This window comes from Enoplosus armatus, chromosome 6 (assembly GCF_043641665.1).
Source record: "Enoplosus armatus isolate fEnoArm2 chromosome 6, fEnoArm2.hap1, whole genome shotgun sequence".
In the NCBI taxonomy this organism is placed as follows: Eukaryota; Metazoa; Chordata; class Actinopteri; order Centrarchiformes; family Enoplosidae; genus Enoplosus; species Enoplosus armatus.
The window spans coordinates 11,532,129-11,553,645 of record NC_092185.1 but is presented as its reverse complement, the minus strand read 5'-3'; the positions used below and the strand labels follow the sequence as shown (position 1 = coordinate 11,553,645).

Genomic DNA, 21,517 nt, shown 5'->3' with positions numbered 1-21,517 from the left:
TGGGAACATTATGGCACAAGTAGTTAACAAATTACTGACAATTTGTCAACTCTGCGAAGCTGACAGTTGGAGGTGACTCATAAAAACAATAGTGAAATGTGAATAGGGAAGTTGGCTGGTTAGCTGGCAAGAAGAGGAAATCCGCCATGTCCTTATTTGTGCTGCTTTTATGAAGAAAACCGTGGTGAATGAAAAGATTGCAGTTTCTGCGGAGTGAGTCACTCACTTCCAGTCCTGAGCGGACATAGGATTGCCTACACTAAGTGAGATAGTAAGAAGAGAGTTGAAAATCATGTGGAAAATGAAATATCAAGTCTGGTCGAGTCAGGTTTATTTATAGGCTTTTTTGTCACTGACGCAGGATTTTAGAAGACAAGTCTTGATGGACTGAAAAGGGGTGCAATACTGTGTACAAACAAAAACAAAAAAAGCAAAGCACAAGACACACGACAGCAGAAGGATAGTGACGTTTCTAAACCAGTGCAGTCTACCCAGCATTATCAACCTCAGACACTGATGGAAAACATAGTAAAACTCACAAAAAGCATGGCTGTTCACTGAGAGGCGTGTAATAGCTTCCAGGTCAATACAACCAAAAGGCCAATAACATGGAGAAACATTATGAGGTAAACAGGCAGAAATTAGTGTTATAGTTGTTCATTTTTGTGTATATCTGTTGATGTTTACGTTTAATACATTTTCTTCTTCATTTTCGTCTCAGAGATTTCAGAATACATCTGTGGTAACGACACAGCCCATTAGTCGACTTGTATTTAACAAGAACAATGTTCCCGGCTCGTTTCAGCATCAGAGTGAGAAATGTTCTTCAGGTCTTCAGTTCGGTGTTCAGTTTTAATGTTGTTGCTATGGCAAGGATTAGATATAATTTTGGGCCTGTGCTTCCTGTTGAGAGGGAGGAATAGACGCAGTGCATGTAGTGGTAGTTGGAACGGGAGATTACATCTATATTTAATCCTGAACCTTCCAAGTATTATATGACACATCTGCCATCCGCGGTATATTTAGCAGCATTCATGCAATACCTACTAAGAGCAGGTATTTTACGGATGGGCATAAGTGTTGTGTCACATTAAAGAAGAGGTGGATTTTGGTTGTTAGGTCACTAAATAAAATGGATTATAAACAGAGCTTATAATGAAAATGTGCCAGTTGGTTTTCATTCTTTTTCATAATCACTGTGTTTGACAGTATCTTTTAGGATATTGTCTCAAAATGATACTCGACCACTACATAGTACATATATGTACGTATAATGTGTTATGTTTGCAGACATGATTTGCTGTCAAAAAGGCGCTACAATAATCTTGTCCATCTAATACAGGGGGAAAAAGACCATAATATATCTTCTTTTATAGACAAATCAATGTAAAGACGCTTTTCTATTAGTCTGCTCAATAAAAAATACTTTGGTGCCACTCATCAAAGTGATAGAAAAGTGGAACCAGTGGAGCAACATGGAGAAGAGAAGCAACCACCTAAAACACGCATTAATTGTGAAAATAATATGACATCTTGAAAGAGTCAGGCTGACTCATACCGCAATTTTAAATGCATTTTGAAAACCCAAGTGAACAAAAGATGCATGAGAAAAACAAGTGCCGTGCTACTGTAATGTGTATATATACATATTTTGCCTTTTAATGAAATCCAGTATTGAAGGAGATCAAAAACAGCTGAAAACCTTTTTGCTGTTTGGTATGCTGAGTCATCGGGTATACCCTCAAGGCTCAACACTGTGGAGCACAACTAACCGGTTTCAAAACAGCCATCAGCCATCGGGGAACATTGGACATAAACACTCACAAACACTTATCGGCTAGAACACTGCAAGCCCACGAGCAACCTTGTGAAGATGAGGCATCATTTTAAAAGATCACTCGCTGATGTACAGAGCAGAAATATATTTGACTGCTGAATCATTTCTCATCCCTCAGCATGACTATGGCAATGCTACAGTGTGTTTGCTACTATAGATTATCTTCCTTTTTCCATGTTAGCGGTCAGTTTCACGCCCTAAGCCTGTAAGCAGTGCTTAGCTTTCCGTCCCACCTCTCAGCCACATGGGGGAACGGCACACAGATCCATTAGCTTTAAAGCCAGTGGAAGCCAAAAACCTAAGTGGGTGAGATATGGTCACAGCCTCTTGTGTGCCATGGTTCCTAGCAGTGACACATCCAGCGCAGAGGAGGGGGATAACTTTATGCTAACTCCTTCATATCCCAGTGGGGGGAACAATAGGCAGCTGTTTATCAGTTCGCTAGTGAGTGTGGAGGAACTGCAGAGAGAGATAAAGCAGGCTCTTCAGCTGAAGCACAATAAGCTGGCCCAGCACTGAGAGGACTTCTGGGGCTCCGTGCTTTGTGATAAAGCTATAACAAGCTGACTCACAGGCGCTCCCTCTATTCCTTTCTTTCTCTCGACGTTGTCGAGCAGCGAATGTATGTTGTCTGAACTGAACCTTGCTAAAAGCTCAGAAAAAGCTTTTTGCTTGCACTGCAGTGCGCCCTCTATTCATTTCCCAATGCTCAGTTATAGTTCTGGTATGTTTCCTTTCCACACATTTCTTTTTTTCTACAAAGGCATGTGTTTTATTTTACATAATCGGTCATGGCATATAGCAAGGTCATAGGTCTTAAACCCTCCCATATTTCTTGGTGAAATATGGTGTTTTTGCAGACAGGAATGCATGCTAAATGCTTCCAGATGCTCTCATTATATTCTGTTATTTCTTCAGCTTCGTATGCATTTGTAATGTAGGTAATGTCTTTTTTACATGCTCTATTGTATCTTTAGTCCCATGTCTAATGCAACAATTGGAGCCGTGAGACAATTCATACCGTGCGCTCAGAAATGATTTTAAAGGTGAGCTGTTTTTGGCAGCCTAGTCTGCTCAGCCAGGTTGTTTCCTGATGGCAAAGGTTCATTTTCCTCTTGTTTTAAAGCTAGACTTCATCTAGCAATATGATTAAAATGCATAATGGGATCCCTCCCCCTCTCTCCTCTTTTCTACTTTTCAGATCACAGAGTGGGATGGGAAATGATGGAGGATAAAGGGCCTCGTGTAGCCGACTACTTTGTGGTTGCCGGCCTCACCGACTCGTCCAAGCCTCTTGAGGAGGAGCTCCACTTTGATGATGCCGGTCCCAAGTGTGTGAAACCCAAAGCCCCCATCACCGACGTCGCTGTGGTGATCCGCTCCCTGGGCGAAGAGGTACCCCCAGGTTTCACCTGTGTGGAAAGCACCCCCTCAGGCCTCTCTGCAGAGCTCAATGGAGCCAGCCTCAGGGGCCCGCAGATCTTCTTGTGCTTCAAGCGAGGCAGAGATAAGCCTCCACTGACAGATCTTGGGTAAGCAGTAATCCTCGGTCACTGACCCTTTACTCACGCAGCACCACTAATCACTCCTCTGCCTTGGGTCACTATAATCTGCTCTTAAACACATCCTCTAGCCTGACATCTCCTCAATGAATACATTTTCAAAGCTCTCCAGTAATTTTGTGTAAGACTGTCTTGTTCCAAAAGGATCACATAAAAAGTCTCAGTCTAGCACGGCCTTGTATTTCAGGATTCTGTATGAGTGGAAAGAGAAGCTGAAGCCTGGATGCCACATTGTCCAGACCACACCCTCAGGTCGCCCTGCCAACATCAGCAACTCGTCGTCGCAACGCATCTACATCACCTACCGCCGCGCCCCGAAGAGCCAGCCCCACACTTCACTGGCTGTCACTGATGTCTGCATCATCATTCCTGGCAAGGGGGAGACACCCCCCCACACCTTCTGCAAGGTGGACAAGAACCTCAACAGCAGCATGGTGGGAGAGAGCTCTGAGATCAGTCAGATCTCTAATGTGTCCATACAAATAATGCAGGTTTTGATTGCTCTGTGATGGTCTTTGTCTTCTCTCATTATCCAGTGGGGATCCTCAGTCTACCTTTGTTATAAGAAGTCTCTGGCTAAAGCAAACACAATCGCATACAAAGCAGGTAAAGTAGCGTGCAGAATTTGTATTATGAGCTAAAATTCAGAATGCTCAAGTAATCTGATTGTGGAAATGTCAGTTTTATTCAGGGTTTCTTGCCTGTAAATGAACATGTAGTGGAGTTATGACGACTGTGTTTGACTTTGCTGTGTGTGTTTGTGTCCAGGTCTGCTGTGTAGGTACCCCAAAGAGGACGACGAGTCCTTCCCACTGCCTGAGTCAGTGCCTATGTTCTGCCTGCCCATGGGGGCTACGATCGAGTGCTGGCCAGCACACACCAAACACTCCCTGCCTGTTTTTTCCACATTTGTACTGACGGGGGCCTCAGGAGAAAAAGTAAAACCATCTACTTACATTAGCATTGCAAATAACCATGTTCCTTTTCACATAAACATTTTCATAAAATTGGAATTCTTTTCGTCCTTTCATTTCACTTTTTATGTCAAGCAAAACACACAGAAACCTTCAAACGTCATATATAAGAAAACCACCACTGCCTTCAGAGTCCTGCTAAGTTTAATTTACATAATCATTATTAAGCAATTCCCCCATAATTGGCATCAGTTTTCTGCCCTTAAATACACCTTAATTCCTTCATTTCAGCCAGCCTGTCCATCATTATCTCGCCCCTCTGTCTCTTTCTGCGCCTTAGTTCCCCTTATGGACTTGTTTGTGGTTGAACTGCAGTAGAATTTCTTAAGAATACCAGACAATCTTAATCAATTTCTAAACTCTTTACTGGAATCAAAAAGGGTCTAAAAGCTGTTTGGAATACTAAAAGGCTGATCGTCTTTGAAAAGCAATGCAGCATAAAAGATTTTTTTGCAGCTCATCTTTTGAATAATGAATAGCTCATGCACCACTTGGGCTGGTGCATAAGTTTTAAAAGCTGAATGCCTCAGCGCTCACTCCTTCTTCCCTGCAACCTCTAGTCTGCAGACTAGTCTCCTGGCACTTTATGCCGGCAATAATTTGTTTATTTATTTGGGAGGAACAGCTTCAAAGGACTGAATAAGATTTAGCTGATTTATTATGATGAAAATTCTGTAGCACAGATGCCACAACACCTTACCTGAATACGTTCTTTCAAAGGACCTCTGACTGCTGTGTTTTGCATCAGAATGTTAACAAGTCTTTATGTGTGTGCGCGCATACTTGTGCCTGTATTGGATGTTCTTTATTCTGATCATTACACTCACACTGGGACCCTTTTGCTTGCAGGTGTACGGAGCAGCCATCCAGTTCTATGAGCCATACTCAGAGGAGAACCTGTCCGAGCGCCAGCGCTCACAGCTCGGCCTGCCAAGCTCTGATCTCGGGCCTGATGGGACCAGGAGTGTTTACAGCAACAAGAGCATCTGTCTGCTCTCCCATTGGCCCTTCTTCCAGTCCTTCAGGAGCTTTCTCACTTTCCTCTTCCGATACTCCATCTCTGGACCCCATGCCCTGCCTATTGAAAAGTTAGTTACAGATTAATTCTCTTTGTTGAAGTCAGTCACACTGGTTCAAAGATTCAGGTCTATTCTTAGTCTTGCAGACAGGTTTGGGAGCTCTTACTGCTTTAATACGTGTTTTTTTCTTTTACTCACAGACACATCTCTCACTTCATGCAAACTGTGCCATTCCCATCCACTCAGAGACCACGCATCCTGGTGCAGGTGAGTTTAAAATTTGAAATTTGATGAGTGAAGTAATGACTTCAGTTCTGTTTGGTTGCTTTATTTGGTTTGACATGAATGTCTTTAAACACACTGTAGTCACGAGCTAAATCCTCCACCCACTGATGCTCTAATGCTTTAACGCTCTCCTGTGTGTCTCCCACAGCTGTCTCCACATGACAGCCTGATACTGAGCCAACCCGTGTCCTCTCCACTGCCTCTCAGGTTAGGGAAACATCAGTAAAATGCAGAATTATAACATGAAGACATGCTGTATTTGCTGCTGTCTTGATCTGGAACCGTTTGATTCACTAGTGTGTGTGTGTTTTTGTGCTGCAGTGGTGGCAGCCTCTCCACATTACTACTGAATCTGGGCCCAAAGAACGCAGCTACTCTGCTGGTGCTGGCTGTCACAGAGCACAAGATCCTGGTTCATTCCTTGCGGCCAGCTGTACTCACCAGTGTCACAGAGGCCCTCGTGTCTGTAAGTCTTTTGTTCTTTTCCTTCCTTTCCACTTTTTTCCTGATGGAAAGGGTGGTCTTTAATATGATTATAGGTACAATGGTGGATGAGGTAAGAGGCAGAGCTGCAGCGTCAATGAATTACCTATAATCACATCAAAGAAGACCCTCTGGTATTATGGACATTCAAGCCACAATTACATCTGAAAAACGTTCCTCAAAGACATGTGAAATTCTCAAAAGAGAGGAGGAAATAAGAAAGATTGCTGGCTAGCTCCCTGCTTAAATCTCTTCTGTTGTCCCTGCAGTTTATGTATTGATCATATTGATATTGATGGAGATATCTCCTCTCTTTCAGATGATCTTTCCCTTCCACTGGCCGTGCCCCTACATTCCTCTGTGTCCACTGGCGCTGGCCGGCGTGCTCAGTGCACCGTGCCCTTTCATTGTGGGCGTGGACTCCCGATACTTTGACCTTTACGTGCCCCCGGCTGACATCAGCTGTGTGGATCTGGACACCAACACAATCTCCCAGTAAGTGACCTCTAACAGCAACCGCCCTGTGATAGATGGCCACCTTCAACGTTAAGACATCCAGCCAAAAATCATCTTCTCATGGTTTAGGTTTTTATAGGTCTGCTGATGATTTTCCCCGAGGTTATCAGTATCTGTCCGTGAGAGCGTCTTATGTAATGATAGGAGCTGGAATGCAAAACATTTGTACAGAAAAGCACATTTGGGTACCACTGGTCTCCCACCTCAATTCAAGACATATATTTGCAGGGAGATTAAATTGTCAGTGCTGATGTCAGTGAATCCGTCTTCCACCTTATATCTCTTTGCAATGTTTCTTGACTGTCCTCCCGTGTAATGGAAACCATATGGTGTGCTTTCAGAAAAGACGACAAAAAGGCTTTAACGTGGAAAATCTTGCCCAGGAGAGCCTGCAAACATCTTCTGAATACCCTGAATAAGCTCTATCAGCAGCTCACAGAGGGTGAGTCCAGTCTGATGCCGTATCACTTTATATGTTGTTTGTGAATAATTTAGTATGGCTACTTGAGTCTGTTGAGTCAGCCTGTGCAGTCAATTTTACAGGAAAACTCATTGGATGCTTACACTGTTATATGAAACCACCTTACGATGTTTAGTGCATCCCAGGAGATGTTGTGGGTGAAGTGTAATTTAGTCTTTATGATGTAGCCACTCCTGCTCAACCTGCCTCATCTACATTTCTATATCACTATATTTAGTCATTTACCGTGATTCCCAGAATTGCTTCTGTCCATTTTCTCAAATTTCAACATGTCATGTGGCTAAATTAGGGTCTATTATGGTCTGTCTGCCATAAAAACAGAAATATCTGCCATGGATTTATTTCTTTAATCATCGATGCAAAATGAATCTCAGCTTAGACAGAAGCTCTTTGAATGTGACAGATTAACACTTACCTTTGATGTTTTCTACTATCACACTCCATTTTAGCTGAACTGAAAATATAATGATGTAATGTCAGGTGGTCTATTTTCAGCCAGTGACACCGAAACATACAAAATGCACCCAGAAATGAATTGCAGTTATTTATGGCAGTTTTTTGGAGTCCATTTTTTAGCCACACTAGCAATGTGGCTCTATGGCATTGTTGGTCGGTCCTCCATTTTGGTCTAGATTGAACATTTTGTACAGGCATGGTCCCCAGACGATGAAGCTTACTGACTTTGGTGATCCCCTGACTTTTATTCTAGCGGTTCTGAAATGAAATGTCTCGACAACTGTTAGATGGATTCCCATGAAATTCATCGCCTCGGAATGACTTGTAATCTTTGGTGATCCCTTAACTTCTGGTGATCCCTTAACTTTTCATCTAGTGTCAGTTCAACATTTCTAATTTTGTTTGGTTGTTCTTTGGTTTACCTCTAGTGTGGCCGTGGATTCTTTTGAGTTTTAATATATCTTGTGATAAACTTAATCCATGCTTCAGTTGTTTGGTTTTTAATAGCATTTTTTTTTGTTGCCAGGTTGTTTATGTGCTAATGCATTCTACATAATCTATTGTTGCGTGCTCTCAGGTGGTCAGCTGAACCGTGAAGATGTGCAGATGGAGCACACAGTAACTGACAGTGAGCTCAATGGCGGGAAGAGCCTCCACACTCTGGAGCTGGAGATCCAGGAGACCTTCTTGCGCTTCATGGCGGCCATCCTGCGAGGCTACCGTTCCTATCTGCTGCCCATCACCCAAGCCCCCTCTGAGAAGACCACCGATGCCAGCTCCCTCTTCGACCTCCAAGGTGCACTTCAGCCTCTGTCTGCAATGTTTTACTGTGTGCAGTCACAAAAACACGCTGACAAGCTTTGTTGCCGTGCCTATATGTGGTTTAGTGCTGTAGTAGGTCAGGGGGTTAAAGTCTGAGTGCTGCTACATCAAAGTTTGGCCTAAATCACTGCTGTAATGACTCTGGTGATTTAGCTTAAGCCTCAATGGAAATTAGGCTTGGCTGACAAGTCCGCCAAGAGTAACAGCACGATGTCCCCGCACATCTGTGTGCTCTTATGCAAGCGGAGAACAACTTGTTTCATACCACAGTATTCATTTCCTGTAAATGTTGTCCGTGTGTTGACTCCATAAACGTTATGAAACAGCTTGATACTGAATGCCGAATTTTATAATCTGATATTACAGTAATGCCCACTTGTCATGCTTGTCATTATATAACGTGTTTTTGTTTCATAGGCTTCCTGAAGAGCCGAGACCGCTCCCATCAGAGGTTTTACTCCCTCATGACCAAGACCCAAATGTTCAGCCGTTTCATAGAGGAGTGCTCCTTCGTCAGCGATAAAGACGCCAGCCTGGCTTTCTTTGACGAGTGTGTTGACAAGGTGAGGGTTGCAGCTAATCTTTATTATGGATTTTCTGTGTCAGAGAGAATTCATCAGAAGTACTGCATCGTTCTGCTGTGTAGGAACAAATGCTCCAATAACAATGTTTAGTCTGGCCTCCACTGGTTTGCAGGAAAAAAACAGAGGCATTTAGAGGAAAGATTAATCACATGCTGTCACTCAATTAAGATGTCTTATTAAGGTCTTGGTTTAATTTGAAGGAACTAATAAGCAAATAACAGGAACTAATAGAAATAAATAAAGAGTCATTAACATACCAACATCTCCCTTGAGCCTCTTATTAACATCTCTCATGTCCCCTGTTCTGTAAGTCAGTGCTTTTCTTTCTTTCTTTACTTTTTTGGTCTTTCTATTGTTGTCTTCTTCTCTGATTTTCTGCCTCTTGTCTTTTCTGCTGCTCTATTTGTCATCATGGCTCCTACCCGGTAGCTATTCACCACTGGAGGCAAGGTAAGCTGCCAGAGCTTGTGTTGTAATTTAAGCCTTTTATGTTTGTTTTTTTCCTTTTTTTTTAGCAGTGCTAGCATCAGGTATGATCCTAATCAAAGTGTTTTCCATTGTTCTTAGTGCATGACTCGGCTCAGAGTGTTTGGTGTGTTTGTACTGAATAAATCAAAATGAGGGGAAAAGGGAGCGGAGCTAAAAGTGCAGGAACGGTCTTGAATGTGAGGATGTGCATTAGCTGTCAGTGTGTGTCAGCAATCTGCATTATTGAAGTGCCATCAGAATGAACTGCACTGAGAGACTCTGAGGTGACGCTGAGACAGTGAGATTAATTATTTGTGCTTGCCGTTCGCTGAGATGACTCCAAAAGTCTCTCTGAAATATATTATAGAAGAATGACAGAGGAAGACAAAGATGGAGGCGATAATCCTCATTTGTCGAAATGTTAGGAGTTTTGTTGTTGAAATGATGCGGACTAGTCTTTTAGTCCATTGTCAGTTAGAGGTTTTATCATTTGGTGAATTGACAGCTTTTATTAACACAACATGCCTACACATGTTTTGTAACACACACAAAAAATGACAAAACATCCTCCTCCCCTCCAAAACAAACTTTGCTTGCAAACTTGTGCAATCAGGAAGTCACATTTACATCCTGCATCAACAGTAAGAACTCCTGTATGAATGGTCCTTGCGGTTATTATTGAGAAGTGGAAGCATTGATTCATTCAGCGTCAGTGCTGCTGAGGTTGACAACAAGTGCACGATTGAGAAAGGCCTCTTGGGTGTAAGAGGAAGGGCAACAAGCGGAGAAACACGCAGAATCTAAGCGAGGACAAATAGGTCAGTGAGTGTCAGTTGACTGAATCATCCACTCGACTGAGTGGAACAAACCCTGTAACACAGTAGCACCGGGGAGCTATTTAGCCGCTGCCATAATATTAACATTTTCGTTAACGCTCATGTCCGAGATAAGCTGGTAATCGATTCAGATAAACCAAGTGATGGCACATCAGCATAGCAGGCTTTTTATGATCTTCCAGACAGCTTCAGTGGTGATTTTCTCCGAAAACGAAGTGCTACTGCTGTTTGCTCTCAAACCGGCAGGAAGGCAGCGGAGCCTTGTACAGTTTTCTCCTCACCGCAGATCAGTCAGCTCTGAGCTGAAGGAAATGTGACAGTTTAGTTTCAAGCATTGCTGACAAAGTGGTACAGTTTAATGGTTTCATGTCCCTAGAGCAACATGGCATCACTTTTGTCCAGGTCATTGCAGCTTGGATTAATTTAGTCTTGGAGGATTCACAGGATCAAGCCGATGCCTTGGCACTGCCCTCTAGATAAACAGAGAGGGGACACAGGCCATATTTCTGATGTAGATGGACTCATTACTGACATCTGTTTGTCCTCACTGACCCTCATATCTGATCTGATCTGAGGGCTCATACAGTATCAGATGTCCATGAGCCTCCAGGCAGCATTAGTGCCTATGGATTTGTGTTTATGGAAAACCTAAGAGGGAAGATGAAGAACAGAGGCAAGAACAATGATGAATGTGTGTTTCTCTTGAAAACCAGATGGACAGTGAACGGCCAGAGGAAACCAGACTGATCGAACTGGATGAATCCCACCGCAGTGAGCACACGGTCTATGTCAACCCTCCAGAGCTGCCTCCACTACCACAGGGAGAAGAGCATCCTCTGTGCTATAGGTACCACACTGCAGATTAGTCTCTAAAGGGTCGATACAAGACAGGCTCTTTCTTTCTTTTACTCTGTCTTACACAGACACACACTTCAAGAGCACTACTCACCAGTGCTGGGTACTCACAAGGCAGCTCCCAAAAGAGAGACTTAGTGTAAATTGCCTCTATTGTTAAAGAATTTGTTGCTGCTTTATTTTGAGCCAGAACAGAAATCGCTTTTAGATTCTTATGTCAGTGCTCAAGATTCCAGGGTGTCAGAGCCAAACCATTGTGCATGTCACTTGGCTTGCCAGTGTTTATGTGAGATTGGTGTCTGTTTCAGTTCATGTCAGGGTATATGAGTGACTATATGTCTTTCTGCAGCTACTCTGGGTTCCCTGTGCTGAATGCTGAGCTTCTGGAGCCGCTGCGGGGACCAAATCCTCCATCAGCAGGCATGGCCTCCCGCCACAGCAGCCCAGCCAGCCCTACGGCCATCTTTAGACGCTCTAAACAGGTCAGCAGTTTGAGTAGTGAGATTTTCTTGAAAATATACTTTTCATGATTTCTTGTTCTAGAAAATATATATGTAAAGAAAACCTTAATTTCCCCTTGACCAGGGGACCATATAATTTGATCCTAATTTTAGCCTATTTGTTTCTTTTTATGTTTGTAATTTAAGAATTTAAGCTTATTTTACTGCTGCACTCGTTCTACAACGGTATAAACATGAATGCTAAATGCAAATCTGATGATGAATCATCTCTACATGCGACCTTTTTTTTTTTTATCTCAGGAGATCAAATCAGCTCAAAGGATGGCCAAAACCTATTCATCTATGCCTCAGATGTGGTCCAAGTGTCTGCTGCGCCACTGCTACGGCCTGTGGTTCATCTGCCTGCCAGGGTTTGTTGGCACCTGCCACTCTAAGGTGCGGGCTCTGCGGACAGCTTACGACGTGCTGAGGAAGATGCAGGACAAGAAGTTGCAGGCTCCAGATGAGGTGGGAAACTGCTAAGTATAAGACAACCACACAACTATATAATATTTAATAGTGTAGATTTTACTAAATTGAGTTATACTGCACATTCTTAATTTTTAAATCTTTGTGTTTTCTGTCCAAGGTGTGTTACCGTGTGTTGCTGCAGCTGTGTGGACAGTACAGCCAGCCAGTCCTGGCTGTCAGGGTGCTGTTTGAGATGAAGAAAGCCGGAGTTCAACCCAATGCCATCACCTATGGGTACTACAACAAGGTGCGTGCTATGTGTATGTACTGTAAATACAAACAAGTAAGCTATAAACGAGCTAATCTGACTCTAAATTGAACATATATTGAACATGTTCGCTGCTGTAGGCGGTGTTGGAGAGCACCTGGCCCTCCACCACCAGAGGAGGCTACTTTTTGTGGGGAAAGCTGAGGAACGTGATCTTAGGTGTGCTCCAGTTCAAACAAGTGGGGAGAAAACAACAGACTCCACACAGAGATCCTCAGCTGTCTGGTAAGAATACTAATATCCCAACTCAGGGATGCATTATATTGATTTTTTGCTGATATCTGATATCTATCTATGTTAATTTCAGCTGATAACTACATTGCTATTTTTCATTCTTAGCAATATTTCCACAAACATCTTTGTTTAAGCATTTATTCTCTAGCAAGTGAATCCTTGGAAGATTTTGCAAATATTAAAAAGGTGAAATATTCTCCCGACAGTCATCATTTAAGTTTTTAGAAATGCACAGAAGGTTAGATGTATACAGCCATAAGAAATGAAAGCACACTAACAAATGAATCATCCACATATAAAATAACTGCAATTAATCAGCCACAACATATGTTTAAGCATTTATTGCCCAGTGTCCGTATGATAACTGATACGGTATATCATACACTTCCACACTGACTAATTGCTTTATACCCAAGACTAATCAAGTCTTAAATTCTTAGAGATTGCATTAAGTTCAGTGGTAATTACTTTTCAATTGCACACAAATTCAGTAAATGATGGACTGGAAGTGTAGGATTTCTCTAACTTCCTGCAGTTCTTGATGAATAGACATGTAAATGAACACAGTCCTGTGGGAGCAGTCGTTTCTTCAAGGCTTCTTTCCTGGTCTCATAACAAGGTTTATCCCAACTCCAGCTGCCGCCAGAACATATTGTTCCCAACCAGCTTTTCCTAAATGAGACTAATTAAACAGAGTGAAGAGGTTTTCCTCCCCAACACTCACAGCACATAGGTAGCTCTTGATGTCAGTCCCTAATTCCCACAATGGCCCAGTGAGACTCTCATTACCATAATAACATGTTGTGTAAGGGGCTCTAATGAAAACTGCTTTACACCATATATTGTAACGTTGTTGTTGTTGTTGTGTGTTCATTTTGATCGTTCACTTCATAAAGAGGATTTTGTGCAAAATTCCAAAAATGGAAACATGATCATGTCGAGTAGCATGATCCTTTAGTTATCGAATAATTCTTCAGTGAATTTACAATTTGTGAAATGAAAATGTTTAATGTTTAAATTCAACCCTAATTTTGCTCTCCTTTGAATTAAAAATAAGACAGAAAAGTGAAACCTTGATTTTCCTTTTATGTTGAGCTCTGTTCAATCATGATGACAGCTATGTGGCATTCAAAGCATTCCTGCATCTTTGCAGCGGATGATGATGATTACAGCACCGTTCACTGAGTGTTTATACAGTGCGTTTATACCAGCTGGCCTCTGGTTTTACAATCCTGTTGGTAAATTTGTTTTAACCCCTCGTCCTCTCCCTTTTCTGTTATCTCCCTTCAGACGGCAGTGATCTTGACACAGTCAGTCATGGCAGTTTGGACAGTGCTAATGACTCTGCAGAGCGCACCTCCATCGACACTGACTTCACTAAAATGGACTCCAGTGATGATGGATTTAGTACAGGTATGAAGCCATGGCTCTGTTTCTTTCTTGGAAAAATCCTAATTTAATATGACTTGAAGAAGAAGATTGCAATCTGGACTTTGACAACAAATGGACTAGTTGCCTTGGTGACACTTTCTTCTTTTGCTTTTTGCCTTTTACATTATGACTAATGTACTGTAGATAAAGGACAGTAAAGACAATAGGGCTTATAGTGGTCTATCAGCAGGCTAAAGCTCTTACACTAACAACTTCATGGATTTAAATTGGGCTCCCAACTTGTCTAATCTTTCATATCCCACAGAGGCAAACAATTGAATAAAGTAGAAATACTGTGAGAATAAAATAAATCACTGTAGAGGAGGTTTGTACTTTTTCCTGCAGTTTGACCTTGTGAATATGATGCAAGTCTTCAAAGACTCCATTCCTCTCCTGCTGCTCCTGTTTTTCTATTCTGGGAGCGTTGTGCACTGTAAGTTGTAGGGAATGTCACCACACTCTGTTGAAGGAAAACTCTCAGATCAGTTGTCTCCCATAAAGCATCCATGGAGACAGATTCACTCATTTCTTTCTGAAAGGGGGAACTAAGCAGGGTGAACAAACACAATATCTCACTTTTTTTTTTCAGAAGAGTAAAGCTTCTTATCTTTTTTTCAGGTGGACAATCAGACCAAGGCTACGATTCACTGTCCAAAGAGGAGGAGAGGATGTGCGGCAGAGAGAGTGACAACACACCACTGGTGGAAGACAAAGGGCCGAGGCAGTCCAGTGAGTTATGGATCAGCTTCTATCTCTAATCTTTGACACTTAGCTACCATTTCTGCAGGAGTGAATCACTGCTTGCTGGCAGCAAAATGAACACTCTGTCTTTAAAAGCTGGGGTGTCATATCGCAGCGTGGGTGTAATGTACTCTCTAGCTGTCCATTTGCTGTTATATTTAGATGTTTTTGCGAAACAAATTCTGTTGATGGATGAATGTGTTATGTAAGCAGGTGATTGTTTGCATGACAGGATTTGACTTGAATTTTGTTGCAAATAACAACATGCTGTCTCTGATGCAACCTCTGTTCCAGCTTTCGTGATCAATAGTTGTCACTAATTGGTGTGGCGCTTCATCAGAGGCTTAATTGCTTACTTTATTTTTTGGGATAGAATACAAAGCATATACAAAGCTTGTTAAGATTAACAGCTGTCCCTCAAGGAACCACACAGCTGCCAGTTCTCCACCCCCTGCAATATCTTTGTGTCTGCATAAATGGCAGCACTCCAGCTTCCTTTAAGTATTTATAGATTTAATCAAAAGAATCCTTTGCGGTCGCAAAATGTGTGATTTTCTATATTAAATGAATATTTGAATGCAATACTGTTTTGATAGAGTGGTCAAATGCACAAAAACATGTTTTACTGTTGGTATCTTTTTTAACAATTTGGTATAATTTAAATCTCCAGCACCTGAGATTGAGGTTCCACTCAGCAGCATCTCGCCTTCTGCTAGAAGCTGTAAATCAACAGATGTCAGTGCAGGTAAGACTTATTCATAAAGGAGATTTACAAGAAGCCAATATGGGTGTGTATAAAAGCCACATATCTCAGTCTTACTATAGTGGAGCTGAATGTCTTGTGTTTTTGTTTTTTTTATCACAGGCAATAGCAACAGGCTGGTTCCCAGTCCGTCTGGTGACACCATCCCAGATGGAGTTCTGCCAAAGACAGAGAGGCCGAAATCTCTGGACTTGTCTGGTGGACAAGGAAGTCTGAGGCTCACCGTCCCTCACCTTGGCTCAGCAAAGCAGCATCACCTAGCTGCTGACAGACTCCATGGGGTAGAAGAAGAGGAGACAGAGACTGATAAAAAGAAACCTCTGGTGGAGAGAAGTATCAGCTGCAGTGGTGCGGTGGAGAGGCCAGGTGTCTCTATAGAGAGGAGTGTCAGCTCTAGCGCCGGGACTGTGAGGAGAACAGGTATTGAGACGGGATTTGATCCCCTGTCACTGATTACGACAGACACGGTACAAGAGAGCGATCAGGAGAACAGCAGCACACCTTCGGCCCGCCGCGACCTCGCTGAAGAGATTGAGATGTACATGCATAATGCCAACAGCCCTCTGAGCAGCCGCACACCCAGCATGGACCTGCAGAACCCCTCAAGCCCTTTGTTTCGCTCCACCTCGTCTCCTCACACCTCCCCACGACCCTCCACTCTGCTCCGCTCCAACACACACCTCCCACTGCCCGTCAAACCCAAGGAAAGGCTGAGGTCGTCACCGTCTCTTCCTCTGGGTGTGTGTAACAAAGACAGGGAGAGGCCTTCCTCTTTGGTGTCACCATCCTCACCCACTCCCTCCACCTCATCGTTCTCCATGGACTCACTGTTCACTCCAACTCTGGACATCTTCAAGAGCAGCGTCATATCAGCAGGGAAGGGTGTGGCTGAGAAGGCCAGCCGCTTCTACTCTCGTCTGTCCTCCCAGACTTCTTTAACACAGGTTGGTAGTGCAGCATTTTTCCCTAACTAATATTCCCAATCATACTGCCTCCACAATTCATTTTTTCTTCCTCCTCCTGCAGGATGCAAACTGTGACCGGATTAGCGTTTCCTCACTGACCTCAGGAGAGGCAGACTGTTCCTCGCTGCTTGATAATGACTCCTGTCTGGACCAAGATGGCTTTACCTCCCCCCAGCACGGCAGTGTGTCCAGACTCAGAAGGAGCCCGGTTGTGGGTCATGCCAACCTGGGCAGCCCCAGCACCCCTAACAGAGTGTTCAGACACAACTCCTTCTCTGGTTTGTTGCACATCCTTTATTCAGTCTGCAAATGTTGTCGGGATAAAGCTGCTAGTTTTGGTTTTACGTTGATATGGAGAATCTTATTTGCTCTTGTTTGCTCTAGACGAGCAGCACAATCCACATTTATTTGAAGTAGTTTTCAGCCTTTCGGAAAGCACCTCTGATGTGAAAAGGTCATGGCTTACAGACTTGCTCGTTAAATTGCTGTTTTCACTGCAACATTGTATTGGTTCCCAGCAAAACACTTCTTGACAGTCTAAATTTAGAGTAAGAGTAGGGCTCAGTAATGGAGAGAGTCGGGGGTTGTTCTGTGTGAAACTAGGCCAGCAGGCATGAGGGCTGATTCAGTGTGTAGGCTTCTCTGCACTCAGCCACGGGCCCTATGCTAAACATAAACACGTGAACATGCACACTCACGTGCACACTCACGTGCACACTCCCAGACACACCAATGTGAAAAACATATGCGCTAAATCTCGCAAAATAAAAAAAGAAAACGTCCACTGATTGTACGCGTTGGAAAACGGGTTGCTGCTTAATTTCATTTTCCTCCTTTTGCGTTATTTAATCAAGAAATCAAGAAATGTATATCTTTGATCGTTGTGCTAAATCTTGGCTTTGCCTTGTGTGTCTAATTGTATAATCCTCTATTGTATCCAGGTGGTTTGGCACTTCCCTCTAAAACTCCTCACACTCCAGATTCCTCCCCCGACACCAGCCGCTTCCAACCCACTCCCAATTACACCATAGAGGTAAGTTACTCAAATATAAAAATCATCAGACATCTCATCTGTAGACTGATGCAGACTATATCATGATTTCCTCATCGCCCTGCTGCTTTTTGTTGCAGGTGCTGATGTCCAGCTGTTCACTTTGTAAGACGTGCGACTGTCTGGTGTATGACGAGGAGATCATGGCTGGCTGGACAGCAAATGACTCCAACCTGAATAGCACTTGTCCCTTCTGCGGCACAGCCTTCCTGCCTTTCCTCAATGTGGAAATCAAAGACCTGAGACCACAGAGCAGGTATATAATCCCTTTACACAGACCAACATAGTCTGTACACAGCATGTATTCACATAAAGTAATGCTTTGAATAATTAATCAGGCACTTCAGTCATTTCATATTGAATTCAGTAATAAAAGGAGGATTAATGTCTTTGATCTCTTATGCTAGATTGTCTATTTTTATAGTGTCCGACTGGCACTTCTTCAAAAAGCACTGACACACTCCAAGGCACAAAATCTTTTATCCCTCTGGCCTCTTTAAACAGATCCACTCTGTGTCTCCCCTCAGGTCTTCTAAGGAAAGTAATCCTGTTACAGAGTCGGACACGTCGGCGTCACTCAATCTAGAGGCCAAAATGTCTGCGGCAGACTGTGCGGCTCAGTCACCCGCAGCTCCCCCGCAGAAGCAGGAGAGCAGCGGGAGTGCTGAGCCGCCACCCTCAGCCCCACCCTCCGCCTCTGCTCCGGTGACAGTGCCCTATCTGAGCCCCCTGGTTCTGTGGAAGGAGCTGGAGAGCCTGCTGGTGAATGAGGGCGACCAGGCCATCTCCTCCCCAAGCGTTGTCGACCAACACCCTATTGTCTTCTGGAACCTTGTGTGGTACTTCAGACGGCTGGAGCTGCCGAGTAACCTGCCGGCTCTTATCCTGGCCTCCCAGCACTGTAGCCATGGAGACCAGGTAAACATGCAGGTGTCTGTCAAGGTCACCCACATAAGGTCGTGCATAGATTGACCCACTAAACATAAATCTATAATTTTATCTTTAACTCTGTTTTAAAGGAGTAGTTTGACATTTTGGGATATATGCTTATTGACTTTCTTGCCAAGAGTTTGATGAGAATATTGATACCACTCTCATATCTGTATGAAACTACAGCCTGCAGCTGGCTTTGATATTGATCTTCTCATCTAACTCTCGGCAAGAAAGCAAATGAGCGTATTTCCCAAAATGTTGAACTATTCCTTTAAACCATCTGCGTGGATGGTTAAAAGAAAAATCCAACTTTGGTGACTCCTAGTGGTAGCTTCAAAAAGGACACTGTCAAAATAGCAGCATAATGATAATACCAATTTTCACTGGGAATGTCTCATTTTTCTTTTTAACAAATAAAAACAAAATACTTTTATAGACACAACACAAAGAATTCTACCCATAAGGAGGACACATAAAGAGCCAGGGATTAATCTTCCTCATGTTTTACCCCTTTGCAGACTCCTCAGAACGTTTCATCCGAGGACAGCAAGCAGGTGCTTGTGAGGATTATGTGGGACAACCTGAAGTTGCACAAAGACAAAGTTCAACCCTGCTATGTCCTGTGGAACACACATTGTAAGTTATTAAAGTCTTTACTTTAACTGACTGAGGTATAATATGTTTCAAATGGTGAAATTACTTCCAGAGAAGTATTCTGCTGGTAACGCCGGTCAAGGTCAGATATTTACATGTAAATTAAATAATGCATATGAAGAAAGTCATGCATAATGCAGTTCAGGACTCCTATTAGTCATGCCGCCCTTATCAGTGCTATACTTTTTTAGTGATGGAGATGAATGAGCCTTTGATCAGGGTGACTTTCATCTTCCGTTCTTTGCAGGTGCAAACTCCCTGGTTCGCTCTGGGCTGTGTGAAGAAGGGCAGCTCTTCACTGTGGAGGTACTGCAGGGTTTTGTGAGGAGCATTAAGAAGAGTGATGTCTATCAGCCCATGAGCCAGATCATCCAGGTGCTGGGGCCAGAGCTGGGTTTCAAAAGACAGAGGTGAGGAAATAAAGATAAAGATTTTAGTGTAAAGTGTGAAAGATGAATGGAAAGTCTAATTGTTTTCTTCTTTTTTTCTCTCAAAAAGGAGCCTGTACCGAGATTTATTGTTCCTTGCTCTGGTGGCTTTGGGCAAGAACAACATTAATATCAGTAAGTTAAATGGCATTATATCCTGTTTTTAGCCATTCTAGTGGTTTGTCGGTCAGTATTTGGTCCAGACTGAAATATCCCAACAACTATTGGATGGATTGCCATGAAATTTGGTACAGATATCCATGTTGCCCAGAGGATGAATCCTACTGACTTTGGGGATCACTTATCCTGTGAAATATCTCAACATTTACCAGATGGATTTGCCCAAATGTAGGACAGACATGTATGTCTCCCTCAGGATACTTTTCAAGTAGCGCCACCATCAGATCAAAAATTCAATACTTAGTTTAGGACCAAAGACCTGCAAAACTTATACCATTCCCATCAGCCTCACCTGTACTTTGTCTTTAATGCTAATTAGTAAATGTTAGCCTGCTAACAAGCTAAACTAAGATGGTTAACATGGTAAACATTATACCTGCTAAACCTCAGCATGTTAGCATTGTCCTTGTGAGTCTGTTAGCATTTAACTCACCGATGTGCCTGAGTACAGCCTCACAAAGCCGCTAGCATGGCTGTAGTCTGTTCTCCTTTATACAGATGCTAGAACTATTAGATTATTTTGTTGCTTTGTCAAATACATGCTACTCAGGGTTAATAGATTTAATACATGTCAGATAAAGCAAGTGTGCAGACAGCGACACATTATGTCCACATTGTTAAATAACCATTATCTCATTGCAGATGCTTTTGACCGGGAGTACAAGTTGGCATACGATCGCCTCACCCCCAACCAGGTTAAACTGACACACAACTGTGACCGGCCCCCTGGAGCAGGGGTCATGGAGTGCAGGAGGACTTTTGGGGAGCCCAGTCTGTAAACTACTCCTCTTGTTCTGTCCTGTTAATGCTTTTTCTTCAACCACGATCACTGCTGCTGTTTTTTCTTTTGTTTTGTTTTTTGTTTTTGGACTGCTGCTCAGACTCAGGACCAGCTCACCTGACTGGAGCACAGAGCTCTCAAGCACAATAGGAAAAATTACACTTCATGCCATGAGCTTCTTGTATACTGTTAGAGCTGAGAGGCGTAGAGAGGCAGGCCTTGTGTTTGTAAATATTTAGAAAATCCACTGTATTTTCAATATAACTACAGTAAAATGTTTGTACAGTTATTTTACAGTCTATTTTATGACTTTGTTTCTGTTGAAGCTGTGAGTAAGTATGTAAAAGTAAGTGTATGATCACGTTGTCGAAATTTTTAAGTGGTCCTGGTGACCTTGTTAAGACTGTTGTTGAGTATGTGTGTATAATAAGTAATTGCTTTTAGACATTCATGTTTTTACAAGGCACTTTGACAAGATGAGCTCTTACCATTCATTCTCATTTACGTAATGCTGTGGCCCAGCAGCATACGCTTAAGTGACTTTTTATTTGGTAGCTGCAGGACTTACTGTCTAATATTTTCCATTACGTGCAGTTAACTAAAGCAAAGAAATTCCGTGTGCACCTAGCAGGGCCTTGCTCATATGCCTGAATACACTAGATGGTAACATCAAAAACGTTTGAAACATAATATTATTTCTTAATCAAGAAGGGAGTGTACAATGTACCAAAAGAACCCAAAAGGGAACAATGCTTCTATGATTTATTAACAGTTTTTTAAGCAATACCTTTTTTAATGTGAGGATTGAATAATGTATGTGCTATATGGGACCACCAAGGATAGATTTCCTTAAAAACAGTACAATCAAACTGATAGACAAATAAAAACTGAAAATAAATGTTTTCTGTTGGTTTAATCAACACAATTGTTTGTTTTTTT

General features: G+C 42.7%; 1 protein-coding gene across 1 annotated transcript; it reads left to right on the top strand.

Moving 5' to 3' along the window:
* The first annotated feature begins 3,058 nt into the window (after positions 1-3,058).
* Positions 3,059-20,576, top strand: dennd4a (DENN/MADD domain containing 4A). Its single transcript, XM_070906685.1, has 30 exons — positions 3,059-3,369; positions 3,587-3,833; positions 3,936-4,005; positions 4,168-4,337; positions 5,223-5,461; positions 5,593-5,659; positions 5,826-5,884; positions 5,999-6,143; positions 6,480-6,655; positions 7,018-7,118; positions 8,191-8,409; positions 8,853-8,998; positions 9,449-9,469; positions 11,037-11,170; positions 11,528-11,660; positions 11,940-12,146; positions 12,268-12,396; positions 12,498-12,642; positions 13,942-14,064; positions 14,701-14,811; positions 15,494-15,568; positions 15,689-16,530; positions 16,613-16,829; positions 17,493-17,584; positions 17,683-17,858; positions 18,130-18,520; positions 19,054-19,171; positions 19,437-19,599; positions 19,688-19,752; positions 20,440-20,576. Exons 1-30 carry the CDS (start codon positions 3,059-3,061, stop codon positions 20,574-20,576), a joined length of 5,229 nt encoding a protein of 1,742 aa, XP_070762786.1.
* Positions 20,577-21,517: the final 941 nt, after the last annotated feature.